The sequence below is a fragment of the Enhydra lutris genome, unplaced genomic scaffold (genome assembly GCF_002288905.1).
Source record: "Enhydra lutris kenyoni isolate GAN:26980312 unplaced genomic scaffold, ASM228890v2 scaffoldscaffold52, whole genome shotgun sequence".
NCBI lineage: Eukaryota > Metazoa > Chordata > Mammalia > Carnivora > Mustelidae > Enhydra > Enhydra lutris.
The window spans coordinates 9349901-9371863 of NW_019154136.1; the positions used below are offsets into that span (position 1 = coordinate 9349901).

Below are 21963 nucleotides of genomic sequence, written 5' to 3' on the forward strand. Positions count from 1 at the left end.
TGTGTCAGTGAGATCCATGAGAACCATGTTCGCTACTGCGAACGGGGGTTCTTACCAAGGTCACGGCTCCTGCGTGAACTAATTTTGGGTGTGCCGAAGACAGAGGCCGCTTCCGTCTTCACTGGGCGCACAGAAGGAAAACAGACGGACGTTCATGACCGTCAAACTGCCATGGGCAGGAGGCATGAGACAAGATTCCCCTCAGCGGATTTTCCTCCTTGCCTCTGACCTTTCCCTCCCCCGCTCTTTCCTCGAATAGCACAGAAACCCATTTACAGATACTGGGAAGGCAGAGGCACTGATGATTTTAAGACTATGAGCGCTGAGAGGAAAAGGTCAGTCATGAAAGGACCTGAACAGTGTGTGTGCTGCTTAAGGAAAGATGAAGTTTTACTCCAAGGGTAGGAACAAGGGCAGATGAGACAGGGCGTGAGATGTCCGGCTTTATATAGAGCAACGTTTTATGACTTCCTGCGGCCACGTTTTCTGTCTGTCCTCGAGGCAGTGAAGACGTAGGCTGAGTGCACTACAATACCACCGAGCTCTCTCCCGTCAGGACTCTAGGACTGCGGATGCGCTCTGACTGCGGGAGAAGATAGAACTGCAGCCACATAGTCCTTCGCCCTCAGTATGGCTGGGACCCCGCAAGGTTCACCTGCTTCCTTGCTCTCATGCTGTCAGTCCTCCCACGGAGCCTGCAGGGTCGGCGTCCTTACGGAAGCCACGTTCCGGACGAGGAACACAGGCCCACGGTGTGAAACATGGACCCAGCACAGAAGCCAAGATCGGAACCCAAGCACGGTCCCTGCTCTCAGGCACGGCACCAGATGCCCTCGGACTGGGGCCCAGAGACCCCTGGGGACCTCCAAGACCCTTCAAAGGGTCCCACAAGGCCAGCACTGTTTTCCCGAGAAGACCAGATGCTCTCTGCATGAGCTACGGCCCATGCAGGAGCGCACAGCACTGTCTCCCTGCGCTCACGGCGGGAGAGGACATCATCGCGGTCCGCAGGTGGGGGCTCTTGTGTGTTCACAATGTTTTCAGGTTTGAAGGCTCCTATGGTAAGTGTTGCCAGACAGAACCCACATAAACAAAAAGTCTTTGGGTTCATCAGTCACGGCAGATGTACGCGGGCGATGAGACCACAACGTTGGCGCAGGGCTGAGCAGTCCGACGCTGCCTCGGCTCTGGCGTGTGTGTGCGTGTGCGTGGGCACGTGTGTGTGCACGTGTGTGTACAAGCTTGTGGGGTGAGATACACCAAAGCAACAACTTGCAAAGAATAAACGACAAAACAAGGTTAGAAGCGATGGGACAGGAGCAAACCCGTGCAGGCACTGAGCTCAGACGGGGCTGCCCTGGCCTCTCCGGTTTCCCGTTTCCTCTTCGTTCGCGGGTGGCTGGCCTGACTCAAGCTCTGGTGCCCGCCCGCATGACATTCTCGCGGCCAGCCACCGTACTAATGAACACAATTAATCAGCACGCCTCACTGAGAACGCTTCAGACTGGCAATAACACTTAAGAAGAAACCATCGGCCGTGTCCCAGGAAGTTGTATTTAAATGTAAGGGAAAGACGTTTCACTGAGAACTTGTTAAGTGAAGACACGCTGGGAGCGAGGGCCGTTAACGGGGGAACCGGCTGCCTTCCTCGCTGCCGCAGGAAACAGCCGCTGGGAGTGACCCCAAGCAGAGGCTGGGGAGCCAGGCACGGTGGGTCACAGAGGCGGCTGCCCAGCTGCCCTGTGACAGCCAGAGGACCCGGGATCGGTGGGAGGTTGAAAGCACAAGGCTCACGCGAGCCACAGACCACGCACGCATGCCACACCTCGCCGCCGATTTCCTCCTGGGATAACGGGACAGATGGCGTTTCCGCATCAGCGGCCGCACCGCTCAGTCCCCGAACTGGACATGGATGACGAGTCCGGCCCGGACAGCCGCGGCGTCACGCAGACAAACCAACCCCACGTGCATGTGAGCCACAGTACCTGTCCTCGGGCAGCGGCGATCCAGCGAGGTTGGCCACTGTAGGAAACACGTCCATGTTGCTCGTTGGCTCGTCGATCACCAGCCCAGCCTGGATCACCCCCGGCCAGCGCAGAATGCCAGGGACGCGGATACCGCCTTCCCAGTTGTTTGCTTTTCCCCCTGGAAGACCAAACACAGAGGCAGCAGGGAGAGGTATGTCTTTTCAAAGCCTGGTTTAAGGCTCATTTCAGTACGCTCTCCCATGTCCACCATAGAGTTGGAGATTTGGAAGAACAAAGTGCTCTAATGACATGGATTCACTGAAAACTCCGCGAGCAGGACAGCATTCACAGTGGTGGAAAAAAATACGACGTGTTCCCTACTGTGCACGGCACATGCCAGCTGTGCCCGGTGGCCATGAGCTACGGCTGTCACCCGGGAAACTCAACTCCCAAAGCAAGAAGGGACTCCAGTCGATGACTACGGAGTCACAAGTTAAAATTCCATTTGTACGTTTTGCTAGTGGTCATGGGCAAAGCAGCGGCACCCCAAAATGTCCATGTCTTCATCCTTAAAACCTGGGGATGTGGTACCTTCCCTAGCCAAAGGGCTTAGGATCCTGGGTTATCTGAGTGGGACCAGTGTGATGTGATCACAGGGGTCCTTGTAAGGGAAGGAGGGAGGCAGGAGAGTCAGAATCAAGGCAGAGAGGCTGGCTGAGGCTTTTCGGCTGGGCTTGAAGATGGAAGAAGGTGCCCACACCAAGGAATACAGATGCCTCTAGACACTGGAAAAGATCTGGAAACACAGTCACCCCGGGAACCTTCCCAAAGGCACACAGCTATGCCAACACCTTCATTTTCGCACGGGTGGACCCATTTTGGACCCCTGGACTCCAGAACTGTAACATAATCAATCTGTGTTGTTTTGAGGGACCAAAGCTCCAGGAAGCCATAGGAAAGGAAAACTCCAGCTCTGCGGTTCCCCGGTCCGCACCTCACACCCCCAACACAGTCGGCTGAGTATTTTGTGGGATTATCCCCATTGCCAAGTGCAGTGCCCGGACAGCAGAGAGCCCCTGAGATGGCCGTTTCCATCAATGCTTGTACTTTACAAGCAGGACAGCTTACTGTTTCCTTGAGGAAACGAGCTTTGTCCATTCGAGGTCACTTGACTATAAGCAGGCAGAGCACGGCAGGGGTGAGGGGACTGGACGGCATGGCACGCCAGGCTATGCGGGGAGGGGCTCTGCAGGAAAGATGCTCTCCAAGGCCTGCAGAGAATGCGCCTGGAGGGACATGGGCAGCGGCTTGCTGGCAAGGAGCTTGGAGAGCCCAGGGCCGGATCCCCCCAGGCCACGCAGGAAGCGCACAGACAGACGTAAAAGCAGATGCCTGGTTTCCCCCAAAGTCATTCCCCACAGCTTTAAAACGCGCTGAGCACAGCTGAGCAGCCCAGGTCTAATAACCACTGGATGTCAGGCTGGAAAGAAGGGAGAGAACGGACGTTCGGCTGCTTGAAAATACCTTTTCAGGCTTTAGAAGAAGAATGAAATAAAGAGGGAAATAGAGAGAGTTGAAGGAGAACGCAGATGTGTGGCAGGGAGAGAATGCAGGAAAACGATGCATGGTTGAGGAAGGCTGCAAATGCCCTTGAAACTTAAAAAATGGATTGCCAGAAACAGAGGTTCAAGGGGTCCTGAAGCAAAGCTTCCCTTCGTCATGCTGCCTTTTATGACCACGACCCTGAATTCTGACCATTATAGAATGAACTGTAGCCCACGATGGTAGCCTGAACTCCTAAGATCTTTAAACATCATGCACTGAATGTTTTCTACATACAGACGTCAGGGAAAATTCACACAAAAATTCATAATATAGTCTGCAGTTCCTATAACGGCCTCCACGAGAAGTCAAAAGTATCGCGCTCAACCTTTTCAACAGGATCTTAAGGTAATTATCTGACAAATACTGTCACACTCGCATCACAGGTATCCTATCAAAGAATAGGGAAGTTCAACGACTTTGCCATCATTTAGTCAAGCTGTCCATAGCTGAGTGACCTACGAGAGGAATCCCAACGTCTGTCTTAGTCTGATTATCCATCTGTGAGATGGAGCACACAGAACTTTCACCTGCTCATTCGTCTACAAGATCAGGCTCACCGCATTTCACCTGCTTATCCGTCTGCTCGATCAAACGCCCAAGGTGCACCTGTTTACCCTTCCACCAGATCGAGATAATGGGATTTTCACCTGCTTACCCAAACTCAGAGAATTTAAACTTGCTTATCCCTCTACCAGATCAGACTCACAGACTTTCATCTACGTGTCCTCCTACTAGATCAAGCTCACGGGATTTAAACTTGCTTATCCCTCCACTAGATCATGCTCACAGGATTTAAATTTCCTTATCCCTCTACTAGATCAGGCTCATAGACTTTCATCTACTTGTCCTCCTACTGGGTCAAGCTCACAGGATTTAAACTTGCTATCCCTCTCCTAGATCAAGCTCACAGGATTTAAACTTGCTTATCCCTCTCCTAGATCAAGCTCACATACTTTCATCTATGTGTCCTCCTACTAGGTCAAGCTCACAGGATTTAAACTTGCTTATCCCTCTCCTAGATCAAGGTCACAGACTTTCATCTATGTATTCTCCTGCTGGGTCAAGCTCACAGGATTTAAACTTGCTTATCCCTCTCCTAGATCAAGGTCACAGACTTTCATCTATGTGTCCTCCTACTTGATCAAGCTCACAGGATTTAAACTTCCTTATTCATCTACTAGATCAAGCTCAAAGACTACCATCTGTTTATTCTTTGAGATCAAAGATTATACACATGCAAATCTTTCTACTAGATGAACCTCATACTATTTCACCTGCTTGTCCTATTGGATCAAACTCATAGATTTTTCATGTTTATCCTTCTGTAAGATTTCACTCACAGGATATGCACATGCGTTCCTTTTACCAGATGAACCTCACCAAAATTTCACCCATTATTCTACTAGATTAAGCTCATGGAATTTAAAAAAAATCTATTCTACTAGGTCAAACTCATAGACTTAACTCTGAGTCTTCTTCAAGTTCAAACTCAGAGAATATTCGCCTGCTATCCTTCTAGAAGAATCTCATAGAATTTTCGTTTGTTTATCCACCTGTGGGATCAAGTTCAGAGTATTTTCATGTGTTTATTCTTCTATGAGATGAGTATGCACATGTCTATATCTTTCTAGATGCACACAACTGTCATTCTAGATGAACCTCATATAATTTTCAGATGTGTATCATTCTGCGGGATCAAGTTGATAAAACACGCCACTGGCTATCCTTCTACTAGATCGAGTTCATGGAACCTCACTCTAAATTTATGAACAACAAAGGAAGTTTGCTATATAACATAAAGATGTTGATATTTATTGTCCCACTGGTTAACCTAAAATAAAATAAATAAATCGGAAAGTAGACCAAAATACCACAATAATGAAAAAGAATCCTTTAAGAATGTATCATCCGGGAACAAGGTGGTGTTGCAGATGGGATCCTGAAAGGAAAGAATGCATTAGTGGAAAACGTGTAGCTCAGTTAAAGGCGATGTTCCAAGGTTAGTCTCTCGATAAGTCATCGTGGTTATGCAGAGACTTGACACTGCAGGAAGCTGGGTGCAGGGAAAGCAGTAGCTACGTTTCATATCTCCGTAATTCTGTTAAGCTGTACTGATTCCAAAGTAAAAGCTATCCTAAATAGAGATGGTATTTGTGTGTTCCCCCCCCCCCGTTGACTAAGTACTTGGCGTCCTCTACATCACCTTAGGGAAAACAATATGAATTACTTCACGGGGTTTTATATGTAGTGTGGTTTCATTTTTTAAAAGATTTTATTTCTTTATTTGAGAGAGAGAGAGAGCAAGTGGTGGAGAGGGGCAGACCGAAAGGGACAAGCAGACTCTGGGCTAAGCTGGGACTCTAATGCGGGTCTTGATTCCAAGACCTGAGCCAAAGTCATTGGCTTAACTGTCTGAGCCCCCCGGGGCACCCCATATGTACTGTTTCTAATGGCTCACGTTTAATTGATCATGTACTATGAGATATGTAGTAGGATATGCATTTCATTCACTAAATCCTTACATCAACCTCACAGGGGCTCTACGACGTCTTCCCATCTATAGAAGCAAAGTCGGATGGCCTATAACATGCATCTCATCTCATTAAATCATTACACCTACCCCGCACGGTGGTGCTACAGTCACTGTACGATTTCTAGATGGGGGCTACCCATCCCTACACCTGAGGGCGCTGAGCAAAGTTACGTACTGAGGGTCACTGATCTGGTGAGCCAGAGCACACATACAAATCCAGCCTGGTTCCACACTGAGGTCTGTGCATTTGCACAATTCCTCCATCCCACCTCATCTCTGCTGCAGGACACAGCCGGGGCTGGCTCGCCTGTGTACGGCTGGAAGAGGACCACAGGTGGGCTGGATTTAGAAATGCAGAAAGATAACTCTAAACCGAAGGTTTAAGAAACAAGAGGGACACTGAGCACCTTCTTTTACCTTCTCAACAGTCAATAGATGCATCTTCCTTAAGGAAAAAGGCAGTGTCTGAGGACAATCTCCCGGGGCTCCCCGGGTGAAAGTAAAGGGACAGCAGCGGCAAATCCACATGTGAGCGGGACTGAGATGGGCCAAACTTCCCCTGTCTTGGCTAGAGCTCCCCTGTCTTAGAATAGGACTGCCATGAACATGGGGCACAGACATCTCTTCAAGATTCTGACTTCATTCCCTTTGGACATGTACCCGGAACTGGGACTGTGGGACCAAATGGAAGTTCTGTTTTTAATCTCCTGAGGAACCTCTACCCTGTTTCCCAGAGCGGCTGCACCATTTTGCATTTTCCCATCAAGAGTGCACGAGGGTCCCCTTTTATCCACATCCTCACCGACACTTATCTTTTGTCACAACTGCAAAGATATGGAAATACGTGTCTGTCAACGGACGAATGCATAAAGAAAATTGAGATGACATATACACACATACAGTTGATATGCCCATTCCAGGCATAGAAAGAAGGAGGTCCTGCCTTTGGAAACAATACAGGTGAACCTGGACAGCATCACGCTCAGTAAAATACACCAGACACAGAACGATGAATACTGCGGGATCTCACGTACGTGAGGAATGGGGAGCAGAGAGTAGACTTGCGGCTGCCACCAGCAGGGGGCTGGGAAACTGGGTGGGGGGGATACTGGTCAAAGGATACAAAGTTTCAGTTATGCAAGATGAATCAGTTCCGGGACCTAATGTGTAACAAGATGACTGCAGTTAAACACGCTACACTGTGTCATTGTATCCGTGACATGAGTTGAGAACACACGTCTCAAGTGTTCTCAGCACAACAACAAAAAAAGAGACAAAAATGGTAACTTGTGAAGTGTTCGTTAAATTAACTAACGTGACTGTGGCAATTATTTCACAATGCATACATACACTCCAACAACAAATTGTGTATCTTAAATGTGTACAATTTTTATTACTTATACTTTAGAAAAGCTGAAAAAACCAGCAATGGAAAGACTTGCTTTTCTTTTGTAAATGAGACTCAGTCTTACCATAGTTTTTGCATCTCTGTTACCATTTCTATAAATGCCTTTCCTCTTCTCTAGGCGTGCGTGTGCATGCGCACACACACACACACACACACACACACACAACGTAGACACTGCCATAGAAATCCACAGGCTCATCGAAGGCACGTATCTATCAGGACTCAAACATCAGGGATCTGTTCTGCTCTAGGAGCTTTGCTGAGGTCTTAGACCTCCAGGTGATGGCATAAAAGTCCCTGAGACCTAGAACTGCTTTGTCAACAAAACAACACTCCACCAAAGACCTCGAGAGATCACACCTTAATAGACATTCAAGATGCCCTAGAGAGTTCCAAGCCACAAACAGCTCCCTGACAGCAAGAGCTCCATGTGGGTCCAGGGAAGGGGCTTACCTGTGCTCAGGTATGATGCTCAAAGCACCCTCGAGGAAGGTATGAGACTTCCTTGGGAGCCCGTGGGGTGTATCCCCCAAACCCAGCCACCCCCTGAGACCGTGCATGCACGGGATGGCAGGACCAGGGACGCTGTCATCCCCAGCTACTTTTCAGGAGACACACCCTCCTAGTCCAGATGAGCTATTACACTGTCGGGAAAATATGGACCCCTAAGTCTCACATCTTACGGTTCCGAATTTATATTCAGAAACCAGAGACATAGATCAATAAACAGAATGTCGCCCAACTTTCTAAAGCTGTAAAAGGAGTGTTTTTTACAACAAGAACGGTAAAAGAAGAAAATACTTAAAAAACTTTTAGCAGATGATAAACACATCCGTGCGCACTCTCCCCAGGGAACAACATGTTTGATAAAGTATGATCACACATTTCCAGGCATGAGCAAATATCCTTACTCGTCAGATGGTGTAACTCGGAGACGCATTCCTCCTGCCGTGTTCCCTGAGAAGGGCCATGTGCCAACGGCACCCATCGGGCTTAAAAAGGAGAGCACACACTGCTCCCCTCCCAGGAACTGCTCACAGGAGCTCCAACGCGGAGCGCCATTATTTATGAAGCAATGACTTAGAAACACCAGGAGTAATGATGGAGTGCCCCAGGTTCCAGAAACGATTCAAGCTCCTTGCAGATGTTAACTCATTCCCTCCCCACTGCCCTCGGCCACACAGGCCCCCCATCTCACAGCTGGCAAATTTCTGCCCAAGGTGATGGGGCAAGTAAGCGACAGCACCGGCTACAGCTCCAGAATCGGGGCTCCCAAACCCTAGCTCTTCCTAATTCTCAGCATCCCACAGGGAACGCAATGCTGTACAGACAAGGATCTCACTCCCCGGAAACTCCACGTTCTCAAGGACAGCTCACAGATCCTTCTGACTGGGAGTCAACAGCACAGGGGGGCTCCCTCAGAATGCCGGCCCTGACTCAACAGAGGCTTGATTTGGGCTGTGAGGGAGAACTAAACACAGGAAAGTTGGAAGCAGCTTATAGGACAAGAAAAGACCAACACGGTAAGAAATCTGGATTTTGTTTTTTTTCCCTGAAAATGTGTGAGCAGAGAAAAGGAACAAGGTCTAAATTTAAAATTTGACCAAGGAATTGTCAAATAATTGTCAAAGTCACACGTCTCACATCAAAATGGCGCTTTGCCATGATGGAAAGTCACAGAGGTAGGAAGGCTGAGCCTGTTAGTCTCTCCAGGCAAGTGCAGAGAAAATTCTACATTTCCTAAGAGACTCGTGAGGAACAGCTGCTTCCGAACCAGGCTTCGATTTCTGTCCTTTCTAATGCTGCCACCTGTCAGGTCAGATCACTTCCAGTGGCGAGAGCATATGCCACTCATTCTTATGCTGGGTCTGGGCGTTTTTCTCCTGTTGGGCATCTCCCTGTCTTGCACAACACGGCTTCTCTGAATGGATGCGAGCCACGGGGATGTGTAGGAAGGGTGCCGTCTGCATTGAACACTTTCTCACCCAAGAGGCTACACTTTACTCTCTCTTTCATTAACCCAACCCAGACACGAGAGATGATAGAATAATGATCTGCGTTCTATAAACCTATGCTGAGGGCAAAATAAAGACCAATTAGTGTCCAATGTCTGTGCTCAAAGGAGGGGTAAAACACTGGAAAACACCCTTAAAATGAACTGACACAGTTTGAAAAGGTAAGAGGAACTCCTTCAGGAACATGACATCCATCTGCTAAGTCATCTGTGTAGGTGTTGGTCAACATCTCTCAAGTGCTACGTAACTCGTTTCCCAACACTCACCTCTGGTGTCCTCTCTTGAGGCATCACATCAAAGAACGAGTGTGGTTGTGTTTCAATAAAACTTTATTCACAAAATCAGGCTTCACGCTCCATTTGTGGAACCCTAACGCCATAATTGGCTAAGCCCTGAACTGCGGTCCAGTGAGTACATCAACCAACCTTATTCTGCCACGTTAAATCCTACAGTATTGAGGGGAAATGTCAAAGAGGCTTCTACGAACAATGCATTTTTTCACTCACTCAACTTAACACCTTCTTTGTTTCTCCCGCGAGAAGAAAACTAAAGCACATCTCTTGGCCAATAATGTAAAGTGAACCGTGTCCCAGGTCTGATCGACCTCGGCCAACGTCACACCTTGGTTCAGCTAAGTCTCATGTTAGTGCCCCAGGAAACAGCTCAACCTGACTCACCTAGAAATTTCTGTGTTTGGATGTCTGCTTTGCCAGGATTTCCACCAATCCCCAAATGATTCTACACATCCTTGAAAGCCCGGACAACACGATGCCCCTTCTACTGAGTTAAGCCTCCTACGACCACCACTGCAGGTGACATTTTCCTACTGTCCACCTCCTTGTTGTGTTTCCAGTTGCTTGTTGATGGGATGCCTGACAACCATGATAATCAATTTTGTGCACATCTCATCATCCCAGCAGGACCACGAGCACTTGAAAAGAAACTGTCTAATTCAGTGCTTACTCAATAGACGTCCACAGCATCATCCTTCCCAAATTTAGTGGCCAATCTATATCTTAAATGAATGAAATAATGGATGAATCACTGAACAGTACAGCTGAGGAGGAAAAAGGACTCTCCTGTAGACGAGGGTGGTAAGAAATTCTCATTTCCAACCTTGTTTGTCCGTTAATGTTGCTAGGACTTTTCACTTCCTTCATCAACTGCATTCCAAACGCTCTCTCCTCCAGAGTTTTACCACATTCAGAAGAGAACCTCACACCACATGTCATCCAGGAAAAGGAGCTCATTACCACGAAATTCCTCAACTCCCCCTATCCAGGCCTTGGTTTTTATACCATGGCCATATCTTTCCCAGCGTTCGGCCACTTTGCTGCCGTGCAACCTTAGCCTCCCTCTGCATTGACCACGCTAGACCACATCACTTCCATCTGCTTTGGCTCAAAAAGTGAGTCAATCAAATACCCATCATCCAACCATGAACCTCACCACCTGATATGGGTTCTGTAACCATGGGCCCAAGCTGCCGTATTTTACCTCCTGGTATCAAGCCATAAGTTCTGCCCAACGAAAGCAGCGCGTGAACTCCTTCTATCATGGGACTAAGATGCTGAGCATTCTGCAGGTCTCTTCCCTGCTCAGGTAGACAGTCCCCATCATGCAACACGGCACTGTAATGTTCAGGGTGCTGGCTAACCTTGTCCTGTCTACGTTTCCGATTATCGGCTCTGATCATGCAGTGTACCATTGCCCGTCATATCCTAGCCCAAACTCCACCTTTCACATAAACTCTGACACGAGTTGACAGCTCCTCAGTAAGACACCAGGCGTCAATGAAAAATGTATGTTTTCCATAAATCTCGATCTTCTTAGCAAGTTGACCTTCTCAGGGATGCCTTGTGTTAGCTCTCTATGAAAGTTTACCCCGGATCATCACACACGCTCCAACCTTTCCCATGACCAAGTCCTGCGTACAACAGCCTGCCTCCGTGCACAGACAAATTTCTCTAAAGAATGTGAGGAATTTTCCCCCCTCACCCACCTTTCCATCCATCTGGCTTCTGCGCCCCACCTCTCCACTAAAAATATACTTGTGAGCACCATGCGGTAATAAATGCAATGGACATGTGTCCTCATCTTACTGGCCTTTTAGCACCATACACCATTCATGCTTTTCCCTAAATCTCATCTTTTCCTCATTTTCTTCTTATAACCCAAATCACTCTGTCAACATTGCCTTTATGATATCAGCGTTGTCCACCTCACCCTTTAGGTAAGAGTTCCTCAGGGCATGGTCCTTGACTCTCTCCTTGTACCAAACAATCTCATACACCGCCCCACCTGCCAAGCAACTATAGGTCTCTGCCCATGAGTCTTAATTTACCAGGAGAAGCTCCATCCACCTACATAACTACTCAAGCTGAAAACACAGGACACATCCTGGATGTCTTCCCTTCTCTCCAATCAACCGCCAGCAGCACTGGAGTTACCAAGGTCTTGCAGACCCGTCTTCATGTACTCAAAGTATGTGTCCTTCGAAACCAAGCTCAAGTGTTTTTTTCCACTAATGTCCTCAGTCAGAAGTTACTTCTGAAACCATGAGACACTGTTGTAAGTTCCTGTGGCTACAGAAGTGCGCAAATGACACTTATGCTGTCACAGATACTGTATCTTCGTGGATGACAGGAACCCCTTGCACGTCCTGAGTGCATCTGCCAGCACTTTACAGGCTCTGAGTTGTTAATCCTCACCAAATTTCTTCATGATAGTCCTCTAACAACAGCCCTATTCCTCCAGGTCTAAAGATGAGGGACCGACACTCAGTCATTCCTCACTTTACCCTTATTCGCTCACCTCTACCCTTTCCTTATGCTGGATTTGGGTGATATTCTTCTCATGCAATTTTTACTACCCGAATGGCAATGGTTATTTCTAACACGTTCTTACTGCACATGTGACTTGGATGTGGGGGACCTCCTGGGCCACATCGCCCGACGCTCCTGGTTTACTCTTCCACCTCTAGCAACACGTAGCTGCTCTTGGGCTAACCGTAAGCATCTCCCTCCTGTCTAGAGTGAATTCCTCACTTTTCCTCTCCTTGCCGACACTTAAACGCACCAGCCTGCAGAAGGCCATGTCCCCCTGGGAGGGTCTCGGAAGTTCAGGTTGGGCTGACTACCTCTAACCGCCAGTTTCTGACAATCCCCTTCGCAGTCTGTTACTCTGAAATTATCTCTGTCATGTGCATCTCAACATTAGCACATGAGCTACAAGAGCTCAGGGAGCCCGTCTCCTTGGCCTTCATGCCCTAGAAGAACCCCCTGCCTGGCGTACTGTACGGAGTCAATAAATGAGTCAATAAATGAGTGCTGGTTACCGGAATGAAACGGAACGAGCGCACTCAGAAATGAAGACCGTGAGCGATCCTCTTTCAGAGGTGAAAAGGCTGCAGATGCCTCCCGGCACAATAAACACCCACACCAGCAAGACGGGGGCCGCGTTGCCTACTCTGGGGAAGCTGATGAAAATATCTGTTGGAATCTGAAGTCAGAACCTGCATAACCACCTTCTAATAAACTCCCAGACCCTCTTGCTGTTGACTTTTGCTGTTGTTGTTGTTCTCCAACAGAAGCAGCCACTGTTCTCTGAAAGTTGTGTTGCTGCATGAGCAGACGGCTTGCCAAATTCAGGGAGTGTAAGAAACAGCGCATAAGCGGTACAGGCGGGGGCCCAACTGGTTGCTGGAATCTGCACTTAAGGTCAAGGAGACAGGCCAGGAATGGCAGGGCCTCAGATGCCGGCGTCAGGGAATTCGGAAAATCTTTTCCTGCATGTGGGGAAAGTCTACGTTTGTGAACAGCTCAGGAAAATAGAATTTCCAGCACCCCCAAGCTTCCGCAGAGGCCGTCCATAGAGTTAATTTATCCGTTCCATTGACATTTATTCCTTGCCTTTAGGCAGAGTAAAAGGGAGGCGGGGGAGAGCCTCCTTCAGGGTGACCTTGACTGGAGAGAGGAATGGAAATGAAGCCAGAGCTCGTCTAACTGTTCTCTTCCTGACACTACAGGGAGCTCTCTGCTCTGCAAAAGAGGCAGAAAACTCTAAACTTGACTGTAAGAAAATCTTAGGGAAGTTATTCTGGTTCCTGGGTAAGGAGGGTATTTTAGGGGACAAAAGGGGAGTTACTCAGGTCTGGTACCAGGAGTCAAAGGAAGAGAAATCTGGGAAATTTCCACTCTTCATTTAGCAAGTGTCTACGGAACACCTACAAGGTGGTTACTGCAGCAAAGACACAGACACGTGAATAAGGCACCCCAGATCTCTGCTCCCATGGATCTACATTATAAGGAGGGAGACAGATCACGAGCACATAAATCATAAACAGAGACAGCATACAGACACACAACCAAGTATACTCAGGAGGTATGCTGGGTTCTGGTTGAGGGACCCACAGGGTTCTCACAGAGGCATCATGGGGGTGAAGGACCCAATCCACGTAAAGACCAAGAGATGAGCTTCCCGCAGAAGGAATTGCCAGTGGAAAGGCCCTAAGGTGGAATCAAGCTTAAAATCTTGGGAGACCCCAGAAAAAAAACAGAAAGTCACGAGGAAGCTAAAGCAGCTCTGGGTCATGTTAGAACTGTGTATCACCAAGATGCGGACTTCACACTTGGCTCTGTGCATGGGGATAGAGTGTTTGAAGAAAGGAGGAAAAGCCTCAACAAGACAGAGAACGCAGAGATTGGAGTCATGTGTCCACAGGCAAAGGAAAGCCAAAGAGTGCCAGTGACCACCAGAAGGCAAGGAGAGATTCTCCAGTAAAGCCTTCAGAAGGAGCATGGTCCTGCTGACCCCTGATTTAGGACTTCTGGTGTCTGGAAGTGAGAGAGAGAATAACTTGCTGCTTGGAAGTCATCCGCTTTGAGGCCGCCCTAGGAGACGTAACATAGTACAGTGACCGCGCGTGTACTAAAGTTCAGCCAGTGCCAGGGGGAGAGTGATCGACAACAAAGAAGAACCAGGCTGACCACCTGGAAACCCACTGGGCCAATGACCAGGCGGTGCTGCTGGCCTGGAGGAAGCTGTCATGGTTGGCGGTGAGACAACGGGGTCGATGTCAGGTATGCTTAGAAGATTAAGTTTATAGGACATGCTGTTGGAGTAGGAGGTACAGAGAAGGTCACAGAAAGAGGCTTTGGAAGTTCCAAGAACCCAGCTTTGGGGGTTGGATCACTGAGTGAAGACAGGTCCAAATCAATAAGATGGGTTAGCCCATGAGACATGTGGTCTTGGGGAAGGAGATCTCTAGAGCAGATTTGCTCATTAGGATGTGTCTACATCCTATCCCACGTCACCCATATCCCATGTCATGTGGGCAGCCAGATGGAGGAGTCCGGGGTTCCCAGACAGGGTCAAGGCTGGCTGTGGGGGTTACCAGCACTCCAAATGGCACTTGAGGTCATGCCATTGGATGCGATCATACAGTGTGAGGGTGTAGGTAAGGAAGTGAGGGGACTCAGAACAGAGCCCCAGAGGTCTCCACCTTGGAGAGGCAGGTCAATGGAGGAGGAAGAGTGAGGCCTGGGTTCCAAGAGTTTGCTTACACCTCTCACTACAAGAAGGGCTCTAAGGGCTTCAGACTTGACTTCGACATCAGGTGACGTAGACTGGGGCCAGCTGCTCCTTCCACGAAAGAACCCCTGTTTATGGAATGATTGCCTTGAGCCCTGGTCCCAGTGAGGGTACAGAAGGAAGACAGCCTTGTGAGGACCGCTTCACCACAGACCCAACCCCTTCCCAGGGTACAGGTTCACAAACGGGAGAGCCACGACCTCTGCGTCCCAGAGACAGTTCAGGTTCGCACAGAGATCGTAAATCCTCTGTTCCTTCAAAGCCCTGATTCCTAATCCCCACTCTCAAATTAGCAGTGTGCACATTTTTAATATTTCAACAGCCCTGCTGGAATCCTTATATTTAACCGCTATACGCTGGTCACAAGCCAATGTAAAGGTTCTGGCATTTTGTTGATCATTTATTTATCTTGCTCTTGGCAAAAATCCTAACACCTCAGTATGGGAACCCTGTCAGATTAAGTAGAAACACTAACGGAGCCCCTGGTTCCTGAAATCTTAGGCGGGAAGTGGATTGTTACTTGGTGGGCTAGGTGTATGAGGCTGACCCAATCATTAAGAACATGTGGACCATCAGAGGAAAATGGATTTAGGAGGCTCTCAGAAGTCAGTGTACCGGGAGCTGTTAGGATGAAGACGTTCCCAAGACTGCTACGATTTCACTAGCGTCGTATTCAAAACCCGCACTGGACCCTACTTCTATCTCTCAACTTCCTTTGACGTCACAGCCTTTGGTCAACTCAGTTTACCCTTCTCTAAATCCAAACAGGAGATTCACGCTGACTGCAGACACATTTCCTTTAAAAAAAACATGAGAGAAAGCATTAATGGGGTCACTAGACCCTCACCCGTAAAATATTATTTTTTCTTTAAAATGAAGACGACCTCAGGGATCTCCTGTCCCTATGATTAAAAGGAAGACGGTGTTGCATTCTAGAGAAGGATGATTTAACTGTACCCATTCTATCCAATTCACCCGCAGACTTCATCAGGGACGTAGATGTGCCTGGGTAACATGGTAGAAGCACTTGCTCACATACTAACGATCTTCCCGAGAGGTTTGGATTAAGACTAAAAATCATTAACCGCTCCGAAAAAGATGCTCTTTTGATCAGCGAGTTTCAACAGTGTGATTCCTCTGTGTCCGAGGGTGCTGGGGTTTCCAGCTCTACAAAACGAGACGTGACATCGACCAGAGTCTCCGGTCCTCTCCTACCGCGAGAAGGAAACCACAGCTTCCTTTCAGGGCAGCATATTTTAACAATGTTGCACTGTGAGCCTGACTCCAACTCAATGTGACAAAGGGAAAATGCTTAGCCACAGAGATATTAATACAGTGTCCCATACTGGAGGTATTTCCAGCACTCAAGTAAAATAGCGAAACACTGCTCACACACCCAATATGTTTCTTCCAAAAAAAAAGAAAATCGGGGAGAGGCTCCTGATGTGCTGTTCGGGCTCTGCGATGACCTTGGTTTGGGACCGTCCTTCCAGACCCTTGACATTCTCTTTCCGATCGACCCCACTTATGTCTTCACAAGAGTCAACCATCAAAGTCAAATGCTAATTGCATCTCCTTGTCTTGTGTATATCGCATCCCGAGATCCATCCACCGATGGCCCTCTGCTCGTCTTTGTGAATGGAGGCTCCAAGCCCTCATGTATGTGACTTTCTGAAATCACGTATTACTTTGTATCCAAAGTATTGGATACAAAGTATTGTATCCACGTATTACTGTGGCTCATTGGCAGCAGCTAACCTACTTTGGAATGTCCTTTGGGGGAAGACTGAATGAAAGGCTGGACGTGAGCACGAGGTACAACCTGTAAGTCCACCTTTAGAGAGGCTGTCATCCCTAAAATAAGGTACAAACAACTCTGTCCACACAGGCCACGACCTCGCCCAAGTCTGGCCATACATCTAATCTTAACATATGGGAATCCACATTTCCCCTTGTCCCTACACTAAAATGACATGATGAACGGCGGGGGCAGGAGGGGGGCTCCAAAAGCGGGGCTACTGGGGCCGGTCAATCCTGGGCTGATGAAACGGAGCGGTCCATCCAGCTGACCCGCGTCCAACAGCATTTAGGGGCCGGGCCCTGGTGAGCCAACAGTGGCAGGCAAAGGAGAGGGCATGCACATCCTCTGAGGGTCATCCTGACCAGCACTCAGCAGGGATCCTTCTGTCTGGGGTTCCAGGGAACCGAACGTGGAAGCGGGGTCCCTGCCCCCAGGGGCTCAGAAGAGGACTGCAGACACACGCAGAGAGGGGTAAACAGAAGCGCAAGGTGTGCACATTTGGGACAGATGACACACTCCCCCTCCCCGCCTCTCTGCCTCGCTGTCTGCGACGCAGCCTTCTCCAGCTCTGCATGGGGCAGACCAAGCCGTGGGCTTCTTCGCACACCCAGGACCAGAGTGCGTGAGCGCTGGCAGAGCTAGAAGCAGAAGAAGAGAGGAGGCATGCTCTGTGGCTAACTCCCTCCAGCCTTGCCAACTTGGCAAACATTTCCAGGGTCCCGGGGCCTCCTGACGCTCTCCTGGCCAGACACACCACTATTTCTTGTGCCTATAAATACTGACGCCCTTCCTAAATTCCATGGTCTAGGCTTCCCGCTACGCACCCAGCCAACCACGAGCAAACCCTGAGTTCCTTCAGGGCGCAGACCATGTTTTATATTTATTGATGCCTCAGGCCCAGGCCCAGATGCACAGCCAAATCAATATTTCTGAACCAGTTAATGGACCCAAGCATCCTACTTATTATCCTTTCATATCTTTGGACATAAACTCAGGTTCCCAGCATCCCTGGGAATCTCCGATACACCCATAGGAGAGAATGTTTCACCTTACACTAGGGGAATTTTCGTCAGCTGCTTTCCCGTGTCGTCTTATGGAGGTGGCCCTCGCCCGCTGGGACACAATGGTTCACCACGGTCACCTCCATTCGACCTGTCCTACCGACCAAAACCCCACACCCACCACAGATTCAGGGGAGTGTCCTAACCCTTAGCATGGATATGCCCCTTTGGGCCTCTCTTCTAAGTCTGTGAAAGGGGTCGCATTTTATCTTAACAAGATTGGTATGTCTTGAATTCACCGAGACATGCGTGCATGTTACAAGCTACCTGGGCGTCTGCAGCTGGGCTGGGTCTACTTTGGAATAGCTCATATCCCCAGTGACTAGCGTGACTGGTCATGGTGGTGGCTTATCTGAGGCTGTGTCAGGAATGAGGCATGAGCCCAAAACTACACAGCGATAGGGAGAATCGTCATCCCCCAAAGAGGGGCACATTGTCATTCCCCAGAACCAGTGCCTATGCGACCGTCCACAGCAAAAGGGAGTCTGGGGAGGTGATGAGAGTCCTGAGATGGGAAAATCAGTTGCACGATCTGGATGGGACAAAGAGAAACACAGCAGTCCTTGAGGAACCATATGTCACAGTGAGTGAGTGAAGGAGATGGCCTTATGGAATCAGAGGTCAGAGAGAGCGGGAGGGAGGTCTGGAGATTTTTGCATTGTTGGCTTTAAATATACAAGAAGCAGTCATTAGCCAAAGAACACTGGTGGCCTCCAGAAGCTGGAGGAGACACGACAACAGATGCTTCCCCAGAGCCTGCAGAAAGACACGGCCTTGCTGTCACCCTGATTTTAGACCAGTGAGACCCATCTCAGACTTTGGACCTGCAGAGCAGTAACTTTGATAAACTGTGTTGTGTTAAGCCAGAAGTCTGTGTTGTTTTGTTGTAGCAGCAACAGGAAACTAATACATGAGATTATTGTTTTAACCAGCTATGCAGTGGAGAGGCTGCATTTATCCTCAGTGAAAATGCCCTCATTCTAATGTCTTGACCTAGAAAGTGTGGTTTTCATTTCCATGGGGACCAAACAGAAACAGGACCTGGTCACTTTCCTGTTCAGTGACTGCAATGCAGTAAGTCCGTATATCAGGAAGTAGCAGTGGGACAATGTCAAAGCGCCAAGGTCCAAGCAAAGGTGCCCAACATGTGAGCTGGGAGGCCAGAGCTTACTGACATTGGTGTTTCCCGCCTTCACAGATTCCTTACCTTTATAGATGCCGTTACTGCCTCCGTGGACTTCTCCCTTGGTGTTCACCTCCTCCACGTGGGCTCCTTGATCCGACGTGAAGTAGACGAGGGTGTTATTAGCCAGTTTCAACTCCTCTAGGACATTCAAGATCTGTCCTGAAGGAGAGAAATGTTCCATTTTTACACAGTTTCATTTTTACAAAAGAAAAGGAGATCACTTGCTCTCATCCGCTCCTCTGAAGATGGGAAGGGAATTCTCCCATACATGCAGCGGTCCCACACTCATCCCCACAGGGGACGCAATGCAATCAGAAGGCCCACCTGTGGCAGGGTTCTCAGAAGGTCTAGTCACTGAACACGTGTCACCTATAACCATCACTTGAAACTCTAGGCATCATGCAGTGGTTCTGTACAGAGACACGAGAAAGCATTCTGGAAGCATCAGGCCCTGAGGTCACGCCCTGCTGAGGGGAAGGTGCGACGGTCCTGAAGACATAAAGAAATGTACCAATTTCTCGTATTCTGTGCAAAACACCAAACCATCAATGTTCTTCTATTTTAAAACGATTTACTTATTTATTTTTGAGAGAGAGTGACAGAGAGTAGGGGTCGGGGAGGGGGCCAAGGGAGGGAGAGAATCACAAATGGACTCCATGGAAAGCACAGAGTTTGACGCTGGGCCCCATCTCACCCCTGAGATCATGACCTGAGCGGAAACCAAGAGTCAGACACTTAACCAATTCTGCCACCCAGATGCCCCAACGTTCTTCTATGAAGAAAGATGTCCATAAATGTTGTATGATGAACGCCCTCTTTTGATAATTACAGTAGATACTGGTAGATACAGTAGAACTATCCATTCTGAGTACCAGTTTTCCTTACACTTTCCTTTTTCTTGTCCTCATCTTCCTCCCCACACCTGAGATCATATACTACCCCGCCCACACAGCAACGCTTCAACAGAACCACAGTTCCGACCAAAGCAGTACGAGTAACAGGGACCATCTACTGAGCGCTCTCTGCTCTCGAACACCTTTATGACACACTGTCTTATTCAGAGCACCTGAAACCCTAGGAGTAAACGCTGTAGGCTCTGCTTCTCCGATGGGAACTACAGGGCTCTGTAAGGACTGTGACCTGCTGAAGCTCACACGAAGTTAGGAAGTTGAAAAGCGAGGACAAGGCTTAAAACTGCTTCCAAAGGTCAGACTCACAAACCTTACATACTTAAGTGGATGGACTCGATGAGATTCCACAAGGAGGGAAGTTAGAGATGCCTACTGAAGTGCTCCTGGACAAAATGGTAGGACAGCTGCTTCTCTTCTTCAAATTAGCACAGGACGAAGGGAAGGGAGGATGGGGTATAGATTAAACAAGGGCAGGCATGACTTCACGGCTGTTCAATGCACATTAGGGATGCGTGCAAGTTTACTGTACTTTTCTACCTACTTCTGTTTACGTCTACGTTTTCCGTAAGAAAGAAACAGAAGCTGCTTGGAGACAGAAGGGGCTGAAATACGGACTTTCCGATTAGGAAGCTGTGGTCAGCATTCGGATTGGAAGTAAAGGATGGTCAAAGTAGAGGAACCCAATTTGTGATCTCCACAGAGATCAATATAGTCCTATGCTGCCAGCTTAATTTTGTAAGTTAACGCATGCACTTTGACTCTGATTGAGGTATTAGGGTCTGACTCCACTTCTGATGTTTGACTGGGAAGAGCTCTTAAGCCTGGCCAGTCCTTCTGGGACTCACGCCCAGCGAGTCAAGAAGAAAGCCTGGGTGCTGCCCCCTGCAGTGCTGTGGGGACATTCAAGCTACGGCACCCCCTGCTGAAATGCTCCACCCGACCCGGACCTCTTCGCACCGTGAAAAGTCAATCATTCTCCTCTCTCATCCCTCTCAACCTATTTTCAGACCAGCCGGGGCGCAACCTTGATCCCCTCCAAGAAAGCCTCATCATGTGTGTAATAAACCTTTTCATCGCCTCTTGCTGCAAGTGTGGCATCCTTAGTCTAGATCTGGGAACCAGATTTAGGGCAGGGGACCCATCTCATGACCGCAGGATCACCAGAGCCATTGAAATTTTATAAGGACAGCAGGAATCCCTTACAGCAGGAATAATGAGTGAAAATGAGCACATCCGACCCGGCAGACAGGTCATGCCCCAGGCCCCGGGCACAGGCCCTCTGCTTTGGGGCTGCCCCTTCACCTAGGTGGTCCAGAAATGGAGGGCAGGGGCTGCGTGGAGGAGGCACAGATGATTCCCAAAGCCAACGCAGAACCCGAGTCATGTGTTACGAAACAAATTTTTGCTATTTGATTGCAAATGTCACAGGCATTGTTCAGTCTTCAATTTTTTAACTCCTATAATAAGCATCCCAAGAAGCCACACCATATACATAAATGTCATACTCGGAACCAAGGAATAAGATGCATGAGGGCTGTTTTGGATTTGTGTCCCAGGATCAATCACCATCAGGCAGACACTGACTGTGGTGTTAGCACAGCAAAGCAAATCACCTGCATGCCCGGGGACATCTGATGCTAACACTAATTTCAGCTGAATTATCATTCTATATCATTACATCGTTCCGAATATGGTAATTAGTTCAATGATGTGACACAGGAAGAAGAACTAAGACAATATAACCCCACTGAACACTTTGAAGGAAAAATGCCCCTTTTGACTCGGACAGCAATTTCAACGTCAAATAACACGGACTTATCAGTTAGCAAAGGACTGAAGATTTTACTTCCTTGTGTTGTAATTATTAGTTTGCAAAAGGTGGGC

General features: G+C 48.5%; 1 protein-coding gene across 1 annotated transcript in view; it reads right to left on the minus strand.

The window, feature by feature from the left end:
• LOC111157126 (steroid sulfatase) overlaps positions 1-21963 on the minus strand; it is a 148646-nt gene that overhangs the window by 15069 nt on the left and 111614 nt on the right. The window contains exons 7-8 of the mRNA XM_022518368.1: positions 19190-19327; positions 1986-2145 (exon numbers count right to left, since the gene is read on the minus strand). Coding sequence (XP_022374076.1) covers positions 1986-2145; positions 19190-19327 — 298 coding nt within the window. The remainder of the gene's footprint in view (positions 1-1985; positions 2146-19189; positions 19328-21963) is intronic.